This window comes from Prionailurus viverrinus, chromosome A2 (genome assembly GCF_022837055.1).
Source record: "Prionailurus viverrinus isolate Anna chromosome A2, UM_Priviv_1.0, whole genome shotgun sequence".
NCBI classification, from domain to species: Eukaryota; Metazoa; Chordata; class Mammalia; order Carnivora; family Felidae; genus Prionailurus; species Prionailurus viverrinus.
In genome coordinates this window covers 1,740,254-1,766,358 of record NC_062562.1, presented here as the reverse complement: position 1 = coordinate 1,766,358, position 26,105 = coordinate 1,740,254, and the positions used below count along the sequence as shown (strand labels likewise).

General features: G+C 60.2%; 2 protein-coding genes across 9 annotated transcripts in view; one reads left to right on the top strand and one right to left on the bottom strand.

Annotated features, from left to right (window-relative positions):
* Positions 1 to 21,372, bottom strand: part of TJP3 (tight junction protein 3) — a 28,423-nt gene extending 7,051 nt beyond the window's left edge. Inside the window, exons 1-14 of one of the 4 annotated variants that reach the window (XM_047844172.1) lie at positions 21,222 to 21,372; positions 10,285 to 10,341; positions 10,068 to 10,177; positions 8,768 to 8,870; positions 8,201 to 8,522; positions 6,878 to 6,981; positions 5,739 to 5,898; positions 5,372 to 5,480; positions 2,431 to 2,489; positions 2,123 to 2,189; positions 1,769 to 1,925; positions 1,139 to 1,247; positions 823 to 1,060; positions 502 to 713 (exon numbers count right to left, since the gene is read on the bottom strand). In XM_047844172.1, coding sequence (XP_047700128.1) covers positions 502 to 713; positions 823 to 1,060; positions 1,139 to 1,247; positions 1,769 to 1,925; positions 2,123 to 2,189; positions 2,431 to 2,489; positions 5,372 to 5,480; positions 5,739 to 5,898; positions 6,878 to 6,981; positions 8,201 to 8,522; positions 8,768 to 8,870; positions 10,068 to 10,177; positions 10,285 to 10,332 — 1,798 coding nt within the window. In that variant the 5' untranslated portion in view covers positions 10,333 to 10,341; positions 21,222 to 21,372. Of the gene's footprint in view, positions 1 to 501; positions 714 to 822; positions 1,061 to 1,138; positions 1,248 to 1,768; positions 1,926 to 2,122; positions 2,190 to 2,430; positions 2,490 to 5,371; positions 5,481 to 5,738; positions 5,899 to 6,877; positions 6,982 to 8,200; positions 8,523 to 8,767; positions 8,871 to 10,067; positions 10,178 to 10,284; positions 10,342 to 10,979; positions 11,579 to 14,740; positions 14,940 to 21,221 lie in introns of those variants that run through there. The other 3 variants (XM_047844153.1, XM_047844162.1, XM_047844181.1) reach the window with 3 other exon arrangements.
* A 4,388-nt stretch (positions 21,373 to 25,760) lies between these two features.
* Positions 25,761 to 26,105, top strand: part of PIP5K1C (phosphatidylinositol-4-phosphate 5-kinase type 1 gamma) — a 50,449-nt gene continuing 50,104 nt past the window's right edge. For all 5 annotated transcript variants that reach the window (XM_047848647.1, XM_047848641.1, XM_047848632.1 and 2 more), the window contains exon 1: positions 25,761 to 25,933. In XM_047848647.1, coding sequence (XP_047704603.1) covers positions 25,840 to 25,933 — 94 coding nt within the window. In that variant the 5' untranslated portion in view covers positions 25,761 to 25,839. The remainder of the gene's footprint in view (positions 25,934 to 26,105) is intronic.

Here is a 26,105-nt window from a genome sequence, read left to right as displayed (position 1 = left end):
TGGATTTTAAAGGGTGTCTGTTCAGCGCCAGCTGACCCCCCAGAAAGGGCAGCACCCACGGAACGCCCGGGCGGCCACCGCAGGCCACGTGTGGCCGTGGAGCCCCTAAAACGTGGCTGGTCTGAACCCAGATGTGCCGAGTGCAGAATACACACCAGGGCTTACACACACACAAGAGGGTGTGAAATATCTCACCGACTACTTATAATTGGGTTATCTGTTAAAATACTTTGGGTATGGTAACAAGGTAAATTGTTTAAGTTACGGGTAAGCACTTCTTTTCGAGATTGCGCCTGCGGCTTGCGGATCTGTACTGGAAAAGGAAAGGAGCCCTTTCCTGTTTCCTTCGGCACCCTAAAATAACCCAAAATGGGTATTTTGGGGGGGGGGGGAGAGGTTAAGGATGGGGGCTTCCGAAGCCTGGACGCGGAGGAAGACTTGTCCAGAGCTTCCAACAGCCTTACGAGCCCCCCTCCTCGGACCCCCGCCCCTCGGACCCACCTTCTCGAAGCACCACGCGTTCATACGGCGGGTAGTGACCCTGCCTGGTCAGATCGGACAGGTCCTCGCGGCTCCGATGGGTGGTCTTCTTGGCCCCTCGACGGAGACCCCGCAGCCGCCAGAACTCGGCCCGCGCGTTGGAGCCCGAAGACGCGCCCGGCCCGGCGCCCACGGCGCGCTGGGCGGCCTCCAGACTGGCCAGCTGCTCCGCCCTGGGGAGGAGGCAGGGGGCTGGGCACGGAGGGCGGCGGAAACCGGGCCCGGGAGCCGGGAGGCCGCGCCCGTCTGCGGCGGGGAAGCCGAGGCCGAGGGGCGACGCACCTGCTCTGGTTGGGGATGATGCCCCGCTCCTGCTCGCGGAGGTCGCGCCCCATGCGCGCCGCCAGCCAGTGGCCCCCGCGGGCGCGGCTCTGCCCGGGGCCGGGGTACAGCGTGTCCAGCACGTGGAAGACGTCTCCGCGGGTGAAGCCCAGGCCCGACGGGGGGCTGGCCTCCAGCTCGAAGTGCGTGCGGATATAGAAGGAGTCGCCCACGCGGGACTGCACCATTTTCCGGAAGACTGCGGACCGGGGAGGCTCGGTGAGCGCCCAGGCCCCCCGCCCGGCCCCCGCCCGCCCGGCGCCGCGCGCGCACTCACTGTCCTGCTTCCGCTGCGTCACCAGCTCCACGTCCTCGCCCGGCGGCAGCCCCAGCAGGAACTGCACGGCCTCCTCGCGGGTCAGGTTCCGGAAGGGGACGTCATTCACCTGCCGGGGAAGGGGGCGTGGCATGGGCCGCGGCCACCCCCCCCCCCCCCCCCCCCCCCCCGGCCAGACGGGCGATGCCAGGTCTGCTGGGCACGGGGCCCACTCCCGGGAGGACAGCAGGGACGGCTCGTGACCCAGCCAACGAGGTCATGACACAGGCAGGGAGACGTTAAAATGTTCAGATGTCCAGGGGCCCCTGGGTGGCTCGGTCGGTTAAGCGTCCGACTTTGGCTTAGGGCACGATCGCACGGTTTGTGAGTTCGAGCCCCAGGGCGGGCTCTGTGCCATCAGCTTGGAGCCCGCTTCGGATTCTGTGTCTCCCTCTCTCTCTCTCTCTCTGCCCCTCCCCCACTCAAGTTCTGTCTCTCAAAAATAAATAAATGTAAAAAAAAAAAATTTTTTTTTGAATGTTCACATGTCCCTGGGGGTGCTGCGGGTCCTGGGGGAGGACACACAGGCCAGGACAGACTCCGGGGCCACCCAGCAGGCCGCCACACCCACTGCCGGCTGCCCCAAGTCACCTGCAGAATCTCATCTCCCTCCTGGATGCCCTGCCCGTCGGCCGGGCTGCCCTCCTGCACCCCGGACACGAAGATGCCCACGTCATTGCCGCCGGCCAGGCGCAGGCCGATGGTGGAGCCCTTGGGGAAGCGGACCACCCTCCAGTCGGGGCTGTACCTGTAAGGGGAGGCAGAGGTGGGGTCAGGCCGGAATGGGTGGAGAGGGGGCGCGCTGGGCCTCCCTGGGAGAGCCCCCACCCCCTCCGGGCCTCAGTTTCCCCACAGCCTCGCATGGCGGCCCCACCAACACGGGGACGCGGCCCCGGGATGCGCGAGTGTCCGGCTGGGGGGGCTCTTTTCCCCGGGGGGACGTACCCACGGTCCTCCCTGCTCTGGCCGCTGGGCACCCTGTAGATGTCATAGCTGCTTTGCCTGGGGGAGTCTGAAAGGGAACAGCAGTGTGTTTTCCAAGCACCCTGACTGGTCTAGCCGCCACACCTCAGCCTTAGGGTGTCCCTGCCCCACGGCGCTGTCACCCAGCCCTCCGTCCTTCCCAGGGAGCTGCCCCTGACCTCTTAGGCCCCTGCCCCCCCTCTCCCGCCCTGCCTGGCACCACCTCACTGGTTGGGATCAGAAAAATCAGAAGGATGCTCAGAGTCACGTCCCTGCCACCGTCCGCTCACCTGTTTCCGAGATGGTTCTGGAATCCGCTGAATTGTCCCGCCAAAGCGGGGGGCTCTCCCTGGAGGGGGAACAGATTTGGGGTGAAGTAGGGGCGGATGCCGAGAGGCGACTGTAGCAATTCTCATTTATTTGCACCCAGATTCAAACTCTGCCTTTCTGGCTGGGAGACCGTGGGGCCGCTGCTCTCTCTCTGAACTCGGGTTCCCTCCTCTGAGCCCCGGGGACGGCTAAGTCAGGGCCACAAGGAGGCATGGCTCAAAATGAGGCAAACCTGTGGCCGATGGTCACGTTTATGATTCTAATTAGTGAAAAGCTATAGAAGGTGATATGGTCTGAGTGTTGTGCTCCCCCCCCCCCCCGCCCCCGCGCCACCGCCGTCCTAACCCCGGGGGTGGGGGGGATGATGGTTTGGGAGGTGGGGCGTCTGGGAGGCGAGGCGATCAGGGTTAAGTGAGGTTGGGGGGGGGCAGGAAGGGGGTGCGGGACCCGAGTGCCGTCTCTTCCACGTGACCACACTCGGAGAGAAGCGGGTGGTTGTCTGCAGCCCGGAGGGGAGCCCCCAGCAGGGACCGCCAGAGCCAGCACGGTGACCACGGACCTCCAGCCTCCACAAACCACCCCCCCACCACGTGTGGTATTCGTCATCACAGCCTGAGCTGCCTGAGACACACACGGGAAGGAAAGTCCCCTGCAAAGCCAGCCCGCCGTTAGCACAGATGAGTTACTTTCCAGACCCGGCAGACGCTTCCAAATAAACACGTGCGGGTGACTATATACTTTTGAAAGAACGTCAAGGTCACGGGGCGTCTGGGTGACTCAGTCGGTGAGGCTCTCGGGTCACGATCTCGCGGTCCGTGAGTCCAAGCCCTGCATCAGGCTCTGTGCTGATGGCTCAGAGCCTGGAGCCTGTTGCGGATTCTGTGTCTCCCTCTCTCTCTGCCCCTCCCTCGCGTGCGCTCTGTGTCTCTCTTGAAAAATAAACATCGAAAATTGTTTTTAAAAGGAACAAAACACGAAGATCATGCCGCACGTTGGCATCTGACATTCACCCCGTGAATCCCCAGGGCACGGGAAAGAAATTTGGAAACGCCAGTCCCCTCCCCACCTCCGCCTCCTGGAGCGAGCTGGCAGCCCAGAAGCCGGTCCGGCCGCTCGGACCCACGGCTCCTCCTGTGTTCGAGTGGGACACCGGGGAAGGTCATGCAAGCGACCCTCCCCCCCGCCCCCAACCCTCTGAGCGATGCCGCCCTGTGTCGCTCCAGAGGCCGGCGCTCCCGTTACCGAGCGTCCCCGAGCCCGGCTGCACGGTAACAGCCGTACGAAGGAGCAGGCGTTCACTGTGGCCCAAGCACACACGTGTGGCCTCCTTCTGTCACTGATACTCAGCACCCAAGATCTGGGGCTCTGGGGTCCCCTTCCCGGCCGAACCAGCCCCGGGGACCCGGGAAAAGAGCAGCACAGGAGGAACTGCGTGCTGAGCTGAGGTTACGAGAAGCAGCTTCTGTCTCGGTCCGTATTCTGAAGTCTCTGTGGGATCATGCGCTCGGGGGACCCGCGGGGCCCTGAGTCCTCCTGTCCCCACGGCTGTGAGTGCGCTGGGGATCAGCCACCCCCACATCCTACTGCCCTAGCCGGCGCCTCGGCGGTAGCCTCCTAAGACCCAGAGATCAGAGGCACCCAGCGAACTCCACATTATCCGTGTGGGATAATGTTCACCGGCGTTTCGAGCCGCTAGGCTTTAGGGAAATTTGTTACCCAGCCACAGATAACGGATAGACCCCTGCTTCACAGGTGCCGAAGGCCTTGGCGATAATATACCCATGACCTAATCCCCATGAGCTGGGCACTTAGGTTTTGGTTTTTTAATTTTTTTTTAATGTTTTTATTTATTTTTGAGACAGAGAGAGACAGAGCATGAACGGGGGAGGGTCAGAGAGAGAGGGAGACACAGAATCCGAAACAGGCTCCAGGCTCTGAGCTGTCTGCACCGAGCCCCACGCGGGGCTCGAACCCACGGAGCGCGAGATCATGACCCGAGCCGAAGTCGGACGCCCAACCGACTAGGCCACCCAGGCGCCCCTGGGCGCTTCTGTTTTTAGGCATGGAGTCGTGTCCCCTCAAAATTCCTGCGCCGACATCCTAACCCCCAGCATCGCAGAATGCGATGGTACTTGGAAATACGGTCGCGGTGGATGCGATCGGTGGAGAGGAGGACCCACCGGTAGGAGGCGGGGAGGCCCTGATCCCGTATGACTGGTGTCCTTATACAATGGGGACATCTGGACCCAGAGACACACAAGATGACGTGAAGACATCAAGAGGAGGTGGCCACTTACGAGCCCAGGACTTGCTGGAAGCTACCAGAAGGTAGGAGAGACCTCCGACCCCCTGCCTCCCCACCTCCCCGCCTCCCCGCCTCCCCGCCCCGAGCCTCCAAGGGGAGCGTGGCCCTGCCCACACCCTCATCTGGGACTCCGGAACCGCGAGACCATAAATTTCTCCTGTCCTAAGCCACCAAGTCTGGGCGCTGTGTTATAGCCACCGCAGGACACGGATGCAAGGTCACTGCCACTTGTTCCCGTCTGTAAACATCATCATAACGAGCAAGCACCCTCCAGTCCCTGCACACACCCATGGCTGCCTTGCCCCCAAGAGAAAATCCCTAAAGGAGGACTGAAGTCGAAAATGGGTTCGAAATTGGATCGAAGTCGAAAAGCGGGGGGGGGGTCTTGGAAAATTCCGCTCCTTCTGCTTTAAGTCGATCCCTACCAGGCTCTCCCGGTCCCAAGAACCCAGAGCCACGTACTGGGGGCCAGGAGGACTATGTGTGGACGGGGGAAGCCTCTTCCAGGCAGGCCACCAGGACCGCACCCTCCAGTCGGAAAAGATACGCCCACGTTCCATTCCCACTCAGCCATTCTGGCCGACAGGGGTACGTACTCGGGGGAGTCGGTCCAGCTGGCGTCAGAGCTCCGCCTCACATGCTGGGGTGGCGGTGGGACGTGGGAGGGTGGCGCCTGGGACGTTTCTGAGCCGAGGTCGGAGATGTCTGCAGCGGAGAGGACGTCCCATCAGGCCTGCAGCCCGCACCGCAGAGGGGGACGTCAAGGCCCCTCTAAGCCAAGGGGCCTAGGCCAGAGTCTGGCTCAGCCAGTAAGCCCTCACTTCCTGTGTGGCCTTGGACAAGTGTCTGTCCCTCTCTGAGCCTCACAGGGCCAGGCTCACGTGCCCTGCTAGGCCCCGCCTGGCCTCCTCGGCCTCCCCTGCCCTCCGCTGAACCCACAGGGCCTGCCCTCTGGCCCCTCACCGTCCAGGAGAGAGCTGTCGCTGTCACTGACGGCCGGTGGGATGTTCACCAGGAACTGCCCTCTGTCCCTGAGCACCAGCAGAGTCAGCTTCCCTTCTGACTTCTCGATCAGTCGCCGTGTGTCACTCAGAGACAGATTCTCGCTGGACACGCCATTGATCTAAAAGGCCCGGGAAGGAAGACAGGAAGGGAGTTAACACTAGATCGGGGATGCTAGAAACAGACAGCTTGGTGGGGGCACTAGAAACACACAATTGCTAAAAACAGACGTTCTCAAGAGAAAACGATCATACGGGATCCCGGCTGTGAGGAGACCATGCCCAGAAGCGACTCCCACAAAAACTCCAGAACTTGGGCGCCTGGGTGCCTCAGTCCGTTAGGTGTCCAACTCTTGATTTCAGCTCCCGTCGTGATCCCAGGGTCGTGGGACCGAGCTCCGCATCAGGCTCTCTGCTGACGGCACGGAGTCTGCTTGGGATTCTCTCTCTGCCCCTACCCTCTTTGCATGCACAGATGCACGAGCACGCTCGCTCGCTCTCTCTCTCAAAAAAAATAAATAAATAAACCGGTCTAACCAGGGAGAGATATGTAGATACCCAAAGATACTAAAAGCAGTCATTTAGAGGTGGGTTAGGAACATACAATTGGAGGAGGACTGAATGCCCCTCTGCACGCACTCCAGGAATCCCTTTCTAACATTTTCCGCGGGGAGTGTGTTTGCATTTACTCTGGGGATGGTGAGTTTCTCACCCCCCCCTACTGAGTTACCCGTTTCTAGTGTCTGCCCCAAACCCCTAGAAACAGACAATTCCTGGGGATCGCTACAAACAGAAAACTCTGAGGACCCTCGAGAATCCCACACCAGGAATCACTAGAAACACATTTTCAGGAGAGGAGTCTAGAAAGAAACCAGCTTTCAGGCAGAGCTGGTCCTGTAAACCTGGCGACTGGCCCCGCCGCGGGATTCTGGGGATACTAGAAACTGACATTTGGCAGGTGGGGGCGGGGGGGCCCTCTCTAACCCTTGGGAAGGAGGCAGCTAAGTGCAAATGGTTCTGGCTCTGCCCACCTGCCCTCCCCCCCCCCCCACCCGCCACTCGGTCTCCCTGTCCCGCCCCCGACAGGAAGCCTGGGCTCACCTGGAGGATGAGGTCGCCTTCCCGCAGCCCGCGGTTCCTGGCCGCCAGGCCCGACTCAGTGATGTGCTTGATGAAGATCTGACTGCCCAGGGTGACCCCGAACTCTGTGGGGGGGAGGAGGGGCACTGAGGCAGGGCCTGGGGTCTGGGTTGCAGAAGGTCCACGGCAGGGGCGTGGGAAGGAACGGAGCCCAGGTCCCAGCTCCCCGACACCCTCAATGACATCCCGGTGAGAGTTTTCAGGATGTGACTCTTGTTATCACAGTTACAAGGCAGCTGGGGCGCCTGGGGGGGGGGGGGGGGGGAGCGGGCGCTCCGTCGGTTGAGCGGCCGACTTCGGCTCAGGTCATGATATCGCGGTTCATGGGTTCGAGCCCCGCGTGGGGCTCTGGGCTGACAGCTCGGAGCCTGGAGCTGCTTCGGATTCTGCGTCCCCCTCTCTCCGCCCCTCCCCTACTCTCCGCCCCTCCCCCACTCACGCTCCGTCATTCTCTCTCTCTCTCTCTCTCTCTCTCTCTCAAAAATACACATTAAAAAAAATTTTTTTTGGGGGCGCCTGGGTGGCGCAGTCGGTTAGGCGTCCGACTTCGGTCCGTGAGTTCGAGCCCCACGTCGGGCTCTGGGCTGATGGCTCAGAGCCTGGAGCCTGTTTCCGATTCTGTGTCTCCCTCTCTCTCTGCCCCTCCCCCGTTCATGCTCTGTCTCTCTCTGTCCCAAAAATAAATAAACGTTGAAAAAAAAAAAAAAAAAAAGAAAAAAAAAATTTTTTTTTTAATTACAAGGCAGGCCAGGGTGCTTCTATTGAACTGAGATGGGGTCAGAGGCCACACGTTGGCCTTACGGAGGGAATTCTAGTATGGTGACGCTTCTACGGATGCCACAGTGTGTGAGTTTCCCAGGCTGGAAAACAATACCAGTTTGCAATCTCATGGTTCTGGGCTCAGAAGTCCCAACACCCAGGCGTGGGCAGGGCCGGTTCCCCCAGGGCCTGGCTCCCCCCTTTCCCGGCTTCCAGAAGCCCCGCATCCTGGGCCCGCGGCCCCTCCTCATCCTCACGGCCAGCAGCTCGGGTCGGGGTCTGCCCATCTCTCTGCCCCCCTCCCGTGAGGACCTCGTGAGGCCGCGGGGCCCCCCGGGACACCCAGGGTCACCCCCACCTCAGGGGCCTGGGCCTGCCCCCCTCTGCCGCATGAGGCCACATGTCCCCGGTCCCAGGGACCAGGACGGGGACGCCTCTGGACACACGGGACAGGGGGTCAGCGCGGCCACGGCGCCCCTTGGCGGGAACCGGGAGCCCCACTGCCGACGACACGGCCAACCTCACCTTCGCTGTCCCTCCTCCGCACCAACACGGACTTCACGGGCCTCATCTGCACGTCCTGCCGCGGCAGCCTTTTAAAGCCCGACACCAGGGCCAGCCCGTTGGCCTCAGACCTGCCGCCTGGGCTCCTGCGCCCGTGGCTGCCGGCCCGGCTCCGGCGGCCCGTCCTCTGCCGGCGGGAGCGCTCGCCCCAGGAGCGGCCAGACCCGCTGGATGTGTCCCCGTCGTAGCCCTGGCCGTGGTCAGCCTCCCCATCCGAGACCTGATGTCCCCCAGAGGGGCTGGCCTTGGCAGGCAGCTGGATTTTCCGGGGACGCTTCACGGTCTGTGAGGGGAGAAAGGGGAGGGGCCGGCTCGAGGCTCCGCCCCGACCCCTGGCTTGGGGGAGCCCCTCTCTGGGCCTCAACGCCCAAGCTGTGAAATGGGGACCAGATTCCACCTGCTTGTAGAAGCTTCCACTCATAACACCCGCGGGCTGCAGGTGGGGCTCAAAGTGGGGGCGGGGGGAGGGCAGCGGTGCCCACGGGCGGTGGGGGGGGGGGCTGCCCCGCCCACCCGGCCCCCACTCACGATGTTGGCCAACTTGGTGCAGGTTTTGAGTATCTGAATGGCAAAGGTGGAGGTGACGCTCTCCATGGAGACCCCGTTCACCATGACGATGTGGTCCCCTGTCCTGAGAGGAGAGGGAGGCTGGGTCTCAGGGACGAGTCCTCACATAGGAGCCCTCTCCTCAGGCCTTCCCTGCAGCCCCTGCCGTGTCCCCCAGTGCCCGACTTTGGGGCAGGCACCTCCCAGTCTACAAGGCCTGGTTCTAATTCGCTGGTGTCCCCAGGCTCCCGGAGACATTTATCCCTCAGTTTCCTCATCTGCAAAATGGGACCAACAACAAATCCAACTAGAATAATAGAACGCAACCGGGGCCCCTGCGTGGCTTAGCCAGTTTAGCGTCTGGCTCTTGCTCTCGGCTCAGGTCATGATCTCACGGGTCCGTGACTTTGAGGCCCTCGTTGGGCTCAAACTTACTGCACGGAGCCTGCTTTGGATCCTCTGTCTCCCTCTTTCTGGCCATCTCCTGCTTGCGCTCTCTCTTTGTCTCAAAAACAAATACACGTTCAAAAAAAGATAGAATGCAACCACAGAATGCAAGCTGGGATTGTAAGTGTCTCCGTGCCCCTCAATCCTTCTGTCATGCCCCCCGTTTCTGCTTTTCTCCCCCTCTTTCCCTGTGTGTTTTTTTTTTTTTAAACGTTTATTTATTATTGAGAGACACAGAGCATGAGCAGGGGAGGGGCCGAGAGATGGAGAGACACAGAATCTGAAACAGGCTCCAGGCTCTGAGCTGTCAGCCCAGAGCCAGACGCGGGGCTTGAACTCACAAACCGCGAGATCATGACCCGAGCCGAAGTCGGACGCTTAATTGACTGAGCCACCCAGGCGCCCCTTCCCTGTGTTTCATAACGTCTCTCTCTCTCTCTGAAGCTGTGAGCTGTGTCTCGATTCTGGACTGAACCATTATCACCCGTCAGCCACTCAGGTCCCAGAACCGTTTTCCCAACAGAACTCCCAGGAGACTGCCGCTCCCAAGGGCTCAGAACACAGCGTCTCCTTCCCTGCGGCCACAAAAGCCTTCCAGGACCTTTCACCTCAGGAAGGCCATTATGACCCCGGAGACCTACAGCGAAGGACCAGGAAGTGGCTTGGGGAGGGTGGCTCTCCCAACGCCAACCCTGTGCTGCTGGCAGCTCCGAGCCCTGTGTTGACAGAGCTGAAAGGCACCAGGCACTTTCCCCGCTCCTGGCTTTGGCCCACACAGCTCCCTGCTCTCGGCAGGCCCCGCCCCTGCCCGCACCCCTGCTGCCTCGATACTCACTGCAGTTGGCCCTCAGCTGGCCCCCCCGGCACCACATCCGACACGACCACGGATCCACTGGGCCGGTCTCGGCCACCAGAGATGGCAATGCCAAAGCCTCTCCGGGGGTCCTGAGAGGGGAGGAGACCTAGGATGACTTTTTGCTTCCTCCCGTGGAGCAGCCCGGGATCAAGGTGGCACCCCTGTAGGCACCCGCGCGGGGAGAGGGAGGCCTCACCTTGCAGAGCGTGGCCGTGTGCTGTTCCCAGATGGTCATCTCCTCCATGTCCAACACCTGACAGCAGAGGAACGGGAGGTGGGCTTGAGGCCACCGCAGGCCCACTGGAGCATGCAGGGGTCCCCCGCCCTGGGTGGGGAGCCCGGCTGTGACACTCCCCGGGTCCCAGGCCTGTGGGCAGGTTGCTACCTCTCTGGAGACCTCAGCTTTTCTATCTGCAAGGTGGATTTAGGTCAGGGGTTCTCAGTTAGGGACCACGCTGCCCCCCAGGGTACATGTGGCAACATCTGGAGACGCTGGCAGTCATCACAATGCTGCCCAGCCCCCCACAGAGCGGGGAAGCCCCCCCCCACACACACACACAGGGAATGATCCAGGCCCGAATGTCCAGATGCCAAAGCTGAGACCCTCAGCAAGCTGGTGAGAGGCAGTGAAGCAAACCGGTGAGAGGAGAGAAAATGCAAGTGCCTGGGGGGGGAAATCCATGCCTGGGGGAGGGGGGATCGAGTGAGGGGGGAGGGGGGATCCATGTTTGGGGGGGAATCAAGCCAGGCCTGCCAGGCAGAGGGAGCCCACTCTGCTCCAGCCACCTGGGGCCTCCTCACTGTTCCTCCGACCCCTGGGGCCTTTGCACGTGCTGTTCCTTCTGCCTGAAACTCTTTTCCCCCAGATCTCCACCTGACTCCTTCCCTCACCTCCTTCTCCTGTCAGCTCCTGTGTTACCCTGCCGGTGAGGCTTTCCAGCCACCCGGTTTGGAACAGTAAGCTCTTCGGTTTGGAACAGTAAGCTCTTCGGGCTCCACGGCAGACCGCCCTATCCACCCTTCCCCAGGACGTGTTCCTAATTCGGAGAACTTGTGACCCCTTGACATTCTCTTGGCTTTTTTGGTCTGTCCGTCTCCCCTCTCTAGAACATCCGATCTGGAGGGCAGAGATTGTCTGTCTCGTTCACAGTGGAGTCCCGGTTCATAGCAGGGATTCAGGAGCAATTTACTGAAGGAAGAAAGGAGGGAAAGAGGAGAGAGGAAGGAAGGAAGGGGGTGCTTTCCTTGTGCGGGGGGTACTTTACAGGTACTATCTCATTTAATCCACTCACTGAAGGGAGATCCCATCATCCCCATGTCACAGATGAGGCAACTGAGGCACAGAGAGGCGAAGTCACTTGCCAGGACGACAGCCCCGATAGAGGCTGTGGCTGGGAACGTGGATTCGGTTATTTGCACGCCCGTGATACAGATGGGGACTTGGCTTCTGGGAGTACAAGGCCACCCTCCAGGACACCGGGCCAGAGAAGGCAGGACGTGAAGCCCACCCTCCCCCCTGCCCCCTCCCTGTCCCTTTCCTCTCGGCCCGGCCCCCCCCCCCACCTCGGCCTGGTAGACCTGCCCCCCTCCCCCCGGGGGCACAGCAGGTGGTGATTCCTCCCCCTAAGAACCCCTCGCTGGCTGCTCCCGTGCCTTTTCTTAACAGATCCCGGGAGAGCAGCATTCCTGGCTCCCAGGGGGTGGGGGGAGGGGGCGAGAGACAAACACCGCCCAGGGCGGGGCCTCCCGGGCACTCCCCGCCCCGCGGTTACCGGGGAGCTGAGGGCGGCGCTCACAAGCCCGACTCAAAGCCCTCTGCCGGCTGCCTCAGTTTCCCCGCCTGCCAAATGGGCTACCCCCGCCCCCGGCGCCCTGGCCTTCAGGGCCGAGGCGGCGGCGGCGCGGGGCAAGGAGCCAGGCGGGAAAAGCAGAAAGAGCCTCGACTTTCCTCCTTTGCACGTTAGTAAGAGACACGGCGCTCCGCTGGCTGCCGATGAGACGCTCATCGTTTTAACCCTGAGCGACCTTAATGTGTCACCGCTGTTATTCCCACCTTAAGGGAGAGCAAAGGAAGGCCCAGAGAGGCGCAGTCACTTGCCTGAGGTCACCCGGTGAACAGGGGGCCGGTCTGGCCCCCTTGCCCCTAACCAGGCACCCCTCCGCCCTGTCGCTTGTTTGTTTCTTCCGGACTTATGTTTCAAAGCAGAATCTTTGTGCTTGCTTTGAGGTTACACTTTGTATCATTAAGTGCCCTCCGGAACTTTGATTTCCCAGCCTTATTTTAAGACACAGCCCCAGGGAACCAGGGCCCCTGGGGGACAGGTGCAGGTGGCCCAGGCTTGCCCTGCCCCCCGCCCCACCCCGTGCAGGTTCACCTCCTTGCATGTTACAGACCTTGTGTAAAACCCACGGGGCCAAGCCTAACCCGCCCCCCAGTGGCCCTCAGCTCCGTTCACCTACACGTCTTTGCCCTGGCAGTCCCCTGGGCCGAGAGACACCCCCCAAGAACCCGCAGGCCGCTAGCCCTCGCCACTTGGGTCCCCTGCCTCCTCAGGCAGCCTTCCTGGGCGAGCCAAACTTCCAGGGCTCCCTGTCATGCTTCCCCGTTTTCTTTCTTAGGCTCGGATCACGGCACCCCAAGCCATCTTAAATTTTCCTGTTTAGAGGCACCTGGGCGGCTCGGTGAAGCGTCTGACCTCCGCTCAGGTCAGGATCTCACAGTCCGTGAGTTCGAGCCCCGCGTCGGGCTCTGTGCTGCCAGCGCAAAGCCCACTTGCGGAGCCCGGTTCCCCTCCCTCTTTGCCCCTCCCCCACTCGCTCTCCCTCTCTCTCAAAAATAAACATTTCTTTTTAAAATTTTTTTTTTCAACGTTTTTTTATTTATTTTTGGGACAGAGAGAGACAGAGCATGAACGGGGGAGGGGCAGAGAGAGAGGGAGACACAGAATCGGAAACAGGTTCCAGGCTCCGAGCCGTCAGCCCAGAGCCTGACGCGGGGCTCGAACTCACGCGAGATCACTCGAGATCTCACGAGATCGTGAACTCACGGACCGCGAGATCGTGACCTGGCTGAAGTCGGACGCTCAACCGACTGCGCCACCCAGGCGCCCCAAAAATAAACATTTCTTAAAAAATTAGCCACTTTAATCATCAGCTTGCAAGTTCCTGATCTTTCCTCTTGGGCCGTGAAGGCGGGCTGGAGCCGTCTCTCGGGCACCCTGGTGATGGCCCTTGGCATCTCCTGGGCCCTGGTGAACCCCTACTCATCCTACAGAGCCCCCGGGACGGGACGCTGTCTCTTCCTCCAGGAAGTGAGTCCTCAGCGGCCCCATTCACACGCCTCACATCCCTATCATTGGAATCGGGGGTGTCCCAGTCCATTGCCTCCCATACACCCCTCTAGTCTGGGGCCTGCGGCTGGGCAAGGTTGGGGACCCTGGGACCCCAGTATAGTCCCCACAGAACCAGAAGGGAGACGGAGTTCGAGGAACGGGGGTGAATGGTGAGATAAAAGGCCTATTCAGCCAGGAACTCAACCGGGTGTGTCCAGAATTCCTAGACCCCTCGGTCAGCCCTTCACCCACCCAGGTGAGCTCTGAGGGGGCGGGGCCTGGGCCTTTATCCCCACCCCCTCCCCCAGGGAGGAGGAGAGGAGGAGTCACCCAAACGGGCGGGTCAGGTGGTACCCTGTCACACAAGCCCGGGCACTTGGCTCCCCGCCCCCTCCCCATCTGCGCCTCCGGGAACCGGGGCGCGGGGAGAGGGGGTAGGAGGGCCACAAATATGGGAGGTGGGGAGGGGATTCTGGAAGCTTTCCCCCCCCCCCCCCCCCCGCAGCCAGGACGGAAGGTGGCGGGAACCAGAACTGCCCGGAAGTGTGGTCTGGGGCGAGCCACGTTCTCCCTACGGCCTCACTTTACCCCTCCAGGCGCGATCTGCCGCCCGGTGCGGCGGTTATGAAAGGGGTCAGCCCGAGCTCGGTCCCCGGAGGCTGGGGTTTCCCCCCAAATAGAGACAAGGGGATCCCCTCCCCCCAGCAGGTTTGCTCGTGTGTAAAAGGGGCTCAAGACCCCTGTCTCTGCCCGGTAATGCAAGTTAACGGCTCTGTATACAGTGGGCGCCCAATGAGTGCTGGTTCCGGCCTCGCCGCATTCACCGGAGCCACCCCAGCCCACAAATGAAGTCATTGCTGCCGTCCCACTGTTGCTCAAGACTGACTCGGCCCGAACACCCCGCGTAAACATTTTTATAGGGCACCCAAGACGTGCCAGGCGCTAAAAACACGGTTTCCTCTTTGAATCCTCCCTGCACCTCCTCCCCGAGGAAGATGGCCCATTTGAGGGGCGAGGTATGGAGAGGCCTTGATTCACCGGCCCGAAGTTACACAGAAAAGTCAGGATTTGGCCCCAGAGAGGCAGACCTTGGAGCACGGAAAGACCCCCCCCCCCGCCCCCCCAGACAGCTTTTGGAGACCAGAGGGCGGACGCCCCTCTCTGAGCAGCCTCGGGCTAGCCACCACCTTCCTCTGGGCCTCAGTTTCCCCACCTGTAACCTGGGGTGGTCTGGGGTCCAGGCCCCAGGTCGCAGACTAGATCCAGGTCGCGGACCCCAGCCAGATCCCCTCCCCCTCCCGTCCTCTGCGCGCTACTCGCCTGGAATCTCACCGCCATGGTCCACCCCTGGGCTCTCCAGCGCCCCTGTCCCGGGGCGGGGGAGGGGGGGGGCCTGGAAACGGTCAATCGGTCCCCACCTCGGGGTGAGGGAGGAGGCGAAGGACGGCTGCGGCGGAGAGAGCGCCGGGCCCTCGCCTCCTCCAGCCGCTCTGGGTCGCACCTGCCCCTCGTCCCCCGCCCCGTCCCCTGCCGGCCCCGCCCCCGCCACGCCACGCCTTCGGGACCGCGCCGGGGCCGCCTCCGCCCCCGCAACCCAGGCTCCGGGCTCCGGGCTCCGGGGTGGGAATGCCAGACCGGGTTTTCCACCCAGCCGGGCACGAGCCCGCCGTCGGGGCAGGACGCCGGCCGGGCGGGGCTGCAATGAAGACCCGGCAGCAAGTCCGGCCGCGCTCGGAACCGGCGCCTGGGACGGGGCAATCGGCAACCCCCGGCACATTTCGAGGTTCCGCTGGGACATCGGTCGCACCAAAAGCAGGTTGAGTGCCAGAGACCTCCAGGGCGCAGGGCTAGCCTTCCTCAGGGCACCCCATCTCCAGGAAGTTCCCCCCCCCATTTCATAGAGGGGAAACTGAGGCCCAGAGGGGTCAGAGACTTGGGCTTTCTGAACGTCCACGGCTGCCGCCCCAGGGCCTGGCCCCAAAGCCAGCAGAGAGAGCTCTGTCTTCACACCCCACCCGGGGCGGGGCTCCCCGCGGAGGAGGGCGGGCTCTGGGGAGCAAAGGCCGGGTGCGGGGTGGGTCTCAGCCTCGGAAGGTGAGATCTTGGTGACAGGACCAGGGCAGACACCCACACGTTCCTTGCTGCTTTGAATATATATTTAAACATTTTATTTATAGGAGCCCCTGGGTGGCCCAGTCGGTTGAGCGTCCCTCCTTGGCTCGGGTCGCGATCTCCCGGTTTGTGAGTTCAAGACCTGTTTTGGACTCTACACCGGCCGTGCAAAGCCTGCTTGGGATTCTCTCTCTCTCCTACCCCCCCCCCGCCCCTCCCCTGCTTGTGCTCTCTCTCTCTCAAAAACAAATAAATATTTTTTAAACTAAAAAAATAAACATCTTTTTAAAAAGTTGTTTAATGTTATTTATTTTTGAGAGAGACAGAGACAGAGCATGAGTGGGGGAGGGGCAGAGAGAGAGGGAGACACAGAATCCGAAGCAGGCTCCAGGCTCCGAGCTGTCAGCACAGGGCCCGACGCGGGGCTCGAACTCACAACCCACTAGATCATGACCTAGGCCGAAGTCGGACACTTAACTGACTGAGCCACCCAGGTGCCCCCCAAATAAATACCTTATTTACGTACTATATTTATAATATAAATGTTATATGATTATAAATATATACTGAGTCCCCTCTGTTCCTGTGCCCCACTCACGCCAAGGTCGAAAGGGCAAATCCGGGCACAGACACCCTCCCCAGCCTCATCCAGTCAGCTCCGGCAGAGAGGAATCCCAGGCTATGGGAAGGGCACAGAAAGGCAAAGAGGAAACTGGGGGATCAGGAGATGCTTTCTGGAAGAGGGAGCATTGCCGCTGGGGTTTTGAAGGGTGAGTAAGAGTTTGCCAAATGAACAAGGCAGAAGATACAATCAAAAATCTCTGAGGCCCCCCAAAGCTGACTTCTTGTTCTCCCCCAAAACTGGAGAGCCCAGGCCAGAAGTGGGCCCTCGAGCATCTCCAAAGGTCCCTAAGGCAGTAAGCTTTTGCAGAAAGCCTCTCTGAGCACCTGCTGGAAACCTCAGGGCTGGAGGACAAAGCACATTTTCCCGGAGCGACGTTTGGCCACCGGGAGGCAGCGCCCCAAACGATTGTAGGTAGAACAAGATCAAACCCTCCCCTTTTTTTTCATCGCTGTGTGTTTGTGTTAATGAATCATAGGAGAAAGCTAACCGAGCTCCCCGCTGACACGCGCACCAGGGTGCCCTCAATGGCTCCCTAGTACCCATCCGATGCCCTTTTGCACAAAGGCAGGGTTTTTTTTTTTTTTAAGTACGCGCCACGCCCAAGGTGGGGCCTGAACCCACGACCCCGAGATCAAGTGCCAAACGCTCCACCAACCCGGCCGGGCAAATGCAGGGCTGGGAAAAAGGGCGTGGCCAGTGCGGCGCAGTTTCACAGGCCAGAGGAGCCCGCCTTAAGCCCACTAGTCCAGCCGCTCCTGACCGCCAGATGCCTTTGAGGAAATAAAAATCTGCTTGTCATCAATCCATTTCATTCACACGTTCATTGCTTTGTTCATCCGGTCGTTAAGGCGCCGCGAAACTGTTCGGGGCCAAGCACGCGAGCGGGAGCCCGCAAGAACGGACTTCCCATCTGAAATTTCAATGCCAGATTCAACCAGGAGGGGGCAGTGTGGGCACAGCGTGAAGGAGGGAGGGAAGGGAGGGCGCTGTGGACGGTGGGGTCGCCGAAAGTCCTTCTGGGACGACCCTGCTCCGCCTTTCTGAGGGCCTAGAGGGAAACTGAGGCAGAGAGACGGCCTGGGCTGGGCTGAGGCCCCTCAGAGTGTGGCCGCAGGAGAGGTGGGAGCCTGGGGGGTGGGGGGTGTCGGGGGGGGGGGGGGGGTGTCACACAGGGGGCTTGGGCCCTCCCTGGTGGAGGCTGCTTTGCTGGGCTGTAGGAGGCTGAGGCCGTATCTGTGGTCGAACAGGTGTCGCTCCAACCCAAGGAGGCCCCGGAGCAGCTCTGCGGCCCGGCTGGCTCTGGTTCGTTCATCTGCATTTACGGAGCCCCCACTGTGTACACGCAGGACTGACCGGACAGACCCGGGAGAGCAAGACGACGACCGAGTCGTCACCCAACGTGAATAAAAAGTACAACCTAGACTTCTGAGAGCGTCAGCAGGGAGACACGACAGGGGCTGGGGGCTCAGGGAGGGCTTCCCGGAGGAAGGGCACTCAAAATAAGGACTACGTTTAGGAGGCGTGATGGAGGTGAGGGGCCAGAGGTGAGAGGCGTCCGAGCAGAGGAACAATTAGACCTAAAGGAGATGAGGGAGGAGCCATGGGGAGACCTAGGTGAGGGCACAGCCTGTGCAAAGGCCCTGCGGCAGGACCTGGGCATGTTGGAGGAGCCGGGAGGCCCGTGTGGCTGGAGCGGAGTGAGCGAGGGGGAGAGAGGGAGGAGGGGAAGGCAGGGAGGGGCCGGGGCACGTCCTGCAGCGCCTTGGGGGCCTCAGTGAGGACTCGGGCTTATCCGGCTCCGTGCTGAGAACAGAGCCTGCTTGGGATTCCCTCTCCCTCTCTCTCGGCCCTTCTCCCGCTCGTTTCTCTCTCTCTCACACACACGCACAACGTAAATAACCTTAAAAAAAAGAGAAAGGAAAAAGGATGCCGAAATGAATTCAGAAATGGACGGTAAGCTGATCGACAGCCACGGGTCCATAGGGCAGTAAAGTCTCCACTGGGCAAAACTCACTTGCATGTCTGGGGATCAGAATCATTCGCAATGCTGCCAGTTTCCCATAATTTACGGGGCCGTAAAGTGGTTCAAAGGCAAAAGGAAGCGCGGACAGTGTTCGCGCACACGCCAAAGCCCGGCACGGATCGGACATCCATGAAGTCCGCAAGCCCTGAGGAGCTACGGAATGTTCTCGAGCCACAGTTCCCGCTTATTGGCTGCACTCCTCTCCGTGGGGCTCTTTCTGGAAGGCGCCTGCTCCCCGCCGGCCTCTGTGAGCTCTACCGCTGTAGCATCCCAAGCAGCTAGAACAGCGCCCGGTATGCAGTCAGTGCCTACTAGGTGAACAAATCGCTCCCGGGGAGTCACCTGAGATTCTGAAGGTAGAAAGAGCAGTTGCTGGGTATTCTGGAAGGAACATTCCGGGTGTGGCTGGCGCAGCCACTGGGCACATGAGGGTTGGCCACGTGGGGGTCGTGGGGGGACTTTAACGAGCGGTGGCCGAGGACAGCTGGCCTGGGGTACAGGTGCAGAGGCCGGGCTGACCACGGACGCCGTGAGAAAGGTGTCAGGGGTCTGGGTGCTACCCCCAGCTGGGCTCTGCTCTTCCCCGGCTTCCTTCCAGAACTCCGGCTTCCTCCCATCTGGGGGTGGGGGTGGGGATCCCTTCCGTGAGGCCCCTCCAGCTCCATTCCATCCACTGCAAGCTTCTGGAAGAGTGTACATGCCCCTCCTCACCTTCCTTCCCTCCTCCACCACAGTGCTCTCAGGAAGGTGCCCCAGGACCCCCGTGTTGCCAAGCCCTGGGACGTTCCTTATGGCTACGACTTTGCTGCCATGTCACTTGTACATGATTCCAGAATGAAATGTTTTGCTTGTTCGGTTGAAAGCCACATTCTAGCAGGGCCTCCAGGTGTGGCCTCCCTGGTCCCCCCTGGTTCTGCCCTCCAGCCCACAGTCTGTCCTCCCCGCAGCGGCCGCCGGGGGGCGCCTTCGAGCCCCGAGTCAGGTCCTGCCCTCCTCTGCCTACAGCCCTCCAGGGCTCCCACCTCCCTGGGGTAAAAGCCTAAATCCGCCCCTAATCCCCAGCACCCCGCACAGCCTGCCCTGTTCCCGTCCCTCCCCTCCCCTCCTCTCTCTCTCTCCTCCTCTCCCACTCTGCTCTAGCTACAAGGGCCTCCTGGTTGTTCCTCCAACTCCAGGCTTGGTCCTGCCCCAGGACCTTTGCACGGGCTGTGCCCTCTGTCTGGAATGCTCCTTCCCCAAACTCACTTCCTTCAAGACGGCTCAAACGTCACCTTCTCAACAAGGCTGCCTCTAATCTTTCTACGCAAGGTTGTAAAATACCCCTCTGCCCGTTTTATTCCTGCCCCTGTGGCTCTTTTGCATTCTTTCCCTCTGTGAGACTGACCACTCTTTAACCCCGGATACGATTTACTTCCTTATTACATCTCTTGTTTCTTGTCTGTCTTCTGCTACCAAAACACAAGCCCACAGGACAAGGGATTATTGTTGGTCTGGTCCCCTGCTGACTCCCCAAGGCCCGGAAGGGCACCCAGCATACAGTAGGTGCTTGATAAATGCAGGTTCACTCCCTGGGCAGCCCCTCCTCCCGGGGCCATCTCCCACGAACCTCAGCCCGTTCCAAAGGGTGTCAGGCTCCTCCCTGAGCACATACTGCTCCTCTGGCTGAAGGCCAAACAGAAACCCGAATTTGCCTCCGCGGACTTTCCCCACAACCCAGGGCCACACGGAAGCACTGAGCCCAGGAGGCAGGACGTTTACAAGATGCTTAGCTTGGAGTGTTGGTTGGGGGGGGGGGGCGGGGGGCAGGGGCAGCCCCCAGTCGTCCCTCGTCTCCTTTCTGCCCTACTTTCCTGTGCAGCCCGGGCAAGTGGCTACCCCTCTCTGAGCCCGACTTCAACTCCTGTCTACCGCGAAGGTGGATGGGACATTGCGACTCGCCTGGAATTCTGAGTTCTGACTTGGGGTGGGACGGTTTACCCCAACCCCCGATGACTGAGAATCTATTACCCACGTTATCATTTGCTGCACTCAGCAGCCCTGGGTCGTGCTGACTCGACCTGCACCCATTTTATGGAGTGGAAGACTGAGGTTTAGATAAGCGAAGGGGCTGGAGGCTGGGTCTATCTGAGTCCACAGGCTTTCTCCCCAAACCCCAGGCGGGTGGGATCTGACAGCCCACATATATCTCCTCCAACCCCACAGACCCCAGACGTGACATCGCTCTGCTCGGCACGAGTGTCCCCCAATTCCAGACCAGCTATATGCCCAGAGACTCATAGGCCTGTGCCTCCCTGGCCCCAGGGGGCCCTCTCTGTCCCAGACAAAGAGACTTGAGGTGCAATCGGACACTTGGCTGGCCAGGAAGCCCTCTTTGTGCTGCCCTTTGGGGAGCAAACGACCCAGAAAAAACTGTTGCCGCCGGACCCTGTCCTCTGCAGGTTCCGGGCTTCCTTGGCCCTGGGGACCAACTGGCTCCTTGCCCACAGGAGGCTCTGGCCGCCGCCCCTGCCCCTTCCTACATCTCTCCGCCGGCAAGTTTTGCCCAGGGAAGGAATCCAGACAGGGTCCCGGGGCCCCCATCGCCGTGGTAAGGCCACCGTGGGACCCCTTCCCAGGCTCCGGCAGGTCCCGGCGGTGGGGGGTCGGGAGGGGGGGAAGGGGGCGCCACTGTTTGGAAACTTGGGAGTCTCTTCAGAAGCTCCAGGAGGCCCACACACCGACTGGGAGCCGGGCTGCCTTGCCGGCCCCCTCCCTGCCCGGGCCTCCCTTCCTCACTTTGGGGGATCAGAGACCAGCCTGGGCCTCCTCTGCCTCCCTGGCACCACCTGGGCCAACAATGACCCTTTTAAGTCGCTGGCTCTGGCGTCCGGGCAGGTTGCCAGGGACAGTAACCGCCAGCCAGATAATCCCTTAGAAACTATGTCAAACGCCCACACACGAGGGTCAGTTTCCTGCTTTCTGGGCGGCCGGGGGAGGTGATGGAGGTCCCAGGACCCTGTGGTCAGGGAGTCAGTCCGCGCGGAGCAGGGTGGGGGACTTACCCGTCCAGGAGGCCCGGTGGCCTTGGGGCAGGTGGCAGGAGCCGGGGCCTGGGTGCCCGCCTGGCATGGAGGTAGGGAGGGGACCTGAGGGCTGAGCTCTGTCCTCCCCACCTGTTTCCCCAGCTCTGTCCTCCCGCGTGGAGGAAGCACGTCTGTGCCGCGCCAGGTGGAACCAGCAGGACGAGGTGCACAACAGGAGTGAGAGCCCGGCCGCTGGTTGGGTATGTGCCTCTGTCGCAAGGTGCCCTCACGTGGGAGCAGCTGGCCTTAACCCCTGCTCACCCAGAGGCCCGGGGACGCCGGGCTCCCGCCCTGCTCACACCGCTGAACCTTGAGCCCCTGGCGTCAGCGCGGGGACTGGGACGCGCGGGCAGGTCCTCGGGGGAACCCCCCGCCCCCCTTCTCACTACTGTCCTTGAACCCGAGACCGCCAAGCCCCTGCACTTGCCGAGAGACGGTCCACTTCCCACCGGACAGATCTGAGCGCAAATTCCGCCTCTCGGCCCCAGGCTCACCTGCCGGGATTCTGAGGCCAGGAAGGGTCAACCGTTTCCCTGCTGGGTGGCCTTGGGCAAGTCACCGAGCCTTGTCAGTTTCCTCGCCCGAGAAGTGGGGAAAACACTCAGCACCTGCTTCCTAGGGCCGTTTCGAAGGTCGAAGGAATGAATGCGTGCTTGTCAAGTGGGCGCCCGGTAGGCCCACACCCTCCAGCCACTACCCACCCACGGGGCGGAAGGACAAGGTTTGGGTGAGTGTAAGACACACGTGGATCTGGAAGGCTCAGCAGGCGAAAAAGAACGGAAAACGCGTCGCTATTTTTAATATTGATTCCGCGTTGAAATGACAATACTTCGGATGTACTGGGTTAAACGACATATATATTTTTTTATTAAAATGTTTTATTTATTTTTGAGACAGAGAGGGTGAGCACGGGAGGGGGAGAGAGAGAGAGAGAGAGAGAGAGAGAGAGAGAGAGGATCAGAGGATCCCAAGCAGGCTCAGCACCGAGAGCGCAGAGCCGGATGTGGGGCTCGAACTCACGAATCGAATCGTGAGATCATGACCCCGGGGGGCTGACCTCGGACGCTCAACCGACTGAACCACCCAGGCGCCCCATACTGTTAAAATTCGCCTTCCCTGGTCACTTTTCCCCCTTCGAACTGTGATTCCTAGAACATTTAAAACCACACTGAAAGTTTTAAATTTAAATCGGCTTGCATGATGGTCGCATGGGACCACGCCGGGGCAGGCGCTGAATGCATCCGAAACGCATTATCCGTTAAGTCCGTCTTTATCCAACCCGTTCTGTCGCCGTGGCACCAAATCTGTATTGTTTCCGAAGTATTTATCAGCACCTGAAACTACCTTGTGTCTTGTCTGCCGTTCCAGACTGTCACCCCATTGAGCTTGGGGATTTTGTGTTGCTCGTTCCTGTGTCTCCGTGGCCTGGAACGGCGCCTGGTATACAGTAGGTGCTCAGTAGATAATTTGTGGCAAAACTGAATGAATGAATGAGTGAACTGTAGGGTAGACGACGCGTGGAGTCCCCATCTGCAGCGCCTGGTGCTGACGGTAACAGCCACCAGGGGGCGCCAGAAACCAGGAAACCGGCCCCAGCCGGGCGCCTCCGTTTCCCAGCCTGTAAGATGGGAACCAAGGAGCAGGGATGTGAGAGGAGGGAGGAGGAGGGTCAGAAGCTGCGTCCCCGCCCCCCGCCCCGCCCCTCGCCCCTCCTCCCCCTTCCCTGCCCAAGCTCTCCTGCCTCCCACAGCAACACTAGTTTGGGGGTCAAATGCTCATTTCGATTCGCTACACTTAGCGGTACCGTTGCCACCCCACGATCTCACCCTTCCCAGAGGGCCCCTCCGTCTTTCAACCGACTGACATACACTTCCGCGTGTCTAGAGAAGACCTGTTTTGCTACTTTTCGGCGTTTTCAGTTTTAGTATCGACTTCCTTCCAGGAGAGATTCAGAATCAACCTGAGAGTTGATTTTTTTTTTTTTTTTTTTTTTTAATTTGCTTCTTCGTCCTGATCCTTATCGTTGGCCCGACCCCCGGCCCTTCTCCAGGTGTCTGAAGCAGTGGTTTCCAAACTCGGGCATCTGAATCGCCTGGAGGGTCAGGGTGGGGGCGTGAGGGGGGGGGGGGCCTTGAAACCCGGATTATAGGTCCCGCGGGTGGTGGGTGTGTTGGATACCGGAGGTCTGATGCCCTGGGAACGTCTAACGAGCTCCCAGATGATGCTGATGCCGGCGCTGCTGGTCCAAGAACCCCTGCTCTCGTCTTCTTTCAAGACAGATTCAAGATGATTCAGGAGATCTGTCTATGGCGTGTGTCCAAAGAGCTCCACTGGAGCCTTTTTTTTTTTTTTTTTTGGTTTTAAACGATGGTAAAATGCACATAACGTAAAATGTGCCACCTTAACCGTCTCTAAGTGCACTGGCATCAGGCACGCTCACGCTGTCGTGCACCCGCCCCCACCAGCCGTCTCCAGAACTTTCCATCTCCCCAGACTGAGCCTCTGTCCGCAGGAAGCACGGACTGCCCGCCCCCTGCCCCACCCCTGGCTCCCACCATCCGCTCTCTGTCTCTGTGGAGGGTCGGGACTCCTCTGGGGACCCCCTGTGAGTGGGGTCACGCGGGACGGGTCCTTCTGTGTCCGGCTTCTGTCACCGCGCACGGGGACGTCCGGGCCCAACCATATTGTAGCAGGTGGCAGATTGCCTTCTTTTCCAAGGCTGGATAATATTCCAACGTGTGGATGGACACATCGTGTTTATCCTTCACCTTCCGATTCCCTTGAGCCTTTCTTTTTTTTTTTTTTTTTTTTTTTTTAAATTTTTTTTTTTCAACGTTTATTTATTTTTGGGACAGAGAGAGACAGAGCATGAACGGGGGAGGGGCAGAGAGAGAGGGAGACACAGAATTGGAAGCAGGCTCCAGGCTCTGAGCCATCAGCCCAGAGCCTGACGCGGGGCTCGAACTCACGGACCGTGAGATCGCGACCTGGCTGAAGTCGGACGCTTAACCGACTGCGCCACCCAGGCGCCCCTCCCTTGAGCCTTTCGAGTCCACTACGGGTTGGCTGTCTTCCAAGGGCGCACAGCCAGCTGAGCTGGGGATTCCTTTGCCACATCCCGAATTCTGTTCTCCATCCCTTCCCTTTCTTGACTTGTGTCCTTGTTTTGATGGAGAACATTTCAGAAACATCCTTATAACCTCCAGGTGTGACTGTGACCCGCTCCATTTTCCTGATTCCCTATCGTCTCACTGCCAAGCACCCCACACAGTCTCCGGAGTCAGACAGGCTTGGGTGGAAACATCCTAAGTCTGTCCCTCACTAGCTGGGCGCCCAGACTCCCCCACTATCCCCCCGGCAGAAATCATTAGTCACGAGTAAACCTAATAATACCAACACTTACTATCCCCCGAATCGTGACCTCAGAATTAGTAACCTCCTAGCCATGTCATTGATAAATTCACCATTAAACTTTAATGACGGAGTGAACACAATTATTCTTTTCTTTTTGTTTTAATGTTTATTTACTTTTGAGAGACACAGTGTGAGCGGGGGAGGGGCAGAGAGCGAGAGAGAGAGAGAAAGACACAGAATCTGAAGAGGCTCCAGGCTCCCAGCTGTCAGCACAGAGCCTGACTCGGGGCTTGAGCTCACAAGCTGCGAGATCATGACCCGAGCCGAAGTCAGACGCCCAGCGGATTAAGCCACCCAGGCGCCCCTAGTCATTCTTCATACACTGAGGCGCAGCATGGTAATGATTCTTTGTGATTCTAAGCAAGTGGCTTCAGCTTTCTGAGCTCCTGTTTTCTTGTGCGTAAAACAGAAATGATAACGGTTCCCATCTGGTTGATCAATACTATCAAATATGTATTTTGTTCTAGGTGTTCTGTTCTATGTTAGGTACCGGGAGCGTATTAGCAGTAAAAAGAAACAAACAAAAAGTAAACAAGAAATAGGTCCCCAACTTCGCATCGTATGCAGAGGCTTTAGCGCCCAGCCTGGCTTTTGATCATGTTGTCACTTATAACTTACTTACCATTATGTTGTACGTGATGTCATACGTTATATATATGATACGTGCATGTTATATGTTGACACTATATACATCATAACAAGGTACTTTGTTTAGCAATGGCATTGGTATGTCTATCTCAATCCCGCATCATTTATACACTGTGCATATAACACAAATCAAACTCATTTATTATGCCATTAGAATTCCTACTTAGGACAAAACGTATGCCTTAAGTGTCACCTGCAATATGACGGTAGATACTTGATTAATCGTGGACATGACTCGTGTTTATCACCTGCGAGAGCATTAGGGCAATAGGATTAAGCCCAGGGCAAGCCGCTGCCCTTCCACCCCCCGGGCGCTTGGGGGCGCTCGAGGCGCGGAGACGCACGCGGGCCCACCCCCGAGCCCCGACTGGCGGCGCGCGCGCTGCGCCACGGCGCACGCCGGCCCCGCCTCCGGGCCCGCCCCCCGCTCCCTGGGCCCGGCCCCCTCCCTCCGCCCTCCGGCCGGCGGCGGTTGTTGTTCGGCGGCGGCGGCCGCAGCTCGGGTGCAGCCGCCGGCCGGTCCGCGCGCGCGGCCATGGAGCTGGAGGTGCCGGACGAGGCGGAGAGCGCCGAGGCGGGGGCCGTGACCTCGGAGGCGTCCTGGGCCTCGGAGAGCGGGGCGGCGGCAGGTAACGGTCCCGGACCTCCGTCCTTCCTCGCTCCCCGAGTGGACCCGCCTGGCCTCCCCCCGCCGGGGCCCAGTGGACCCGCCCGAGCGCCGGAGGGGCGGCGGGACCCGCGGCGGCGAGGCCGGAACGTTCCACTCGGGGGCGCTCGCGGGGGGGGATGGGACGCGGGGCT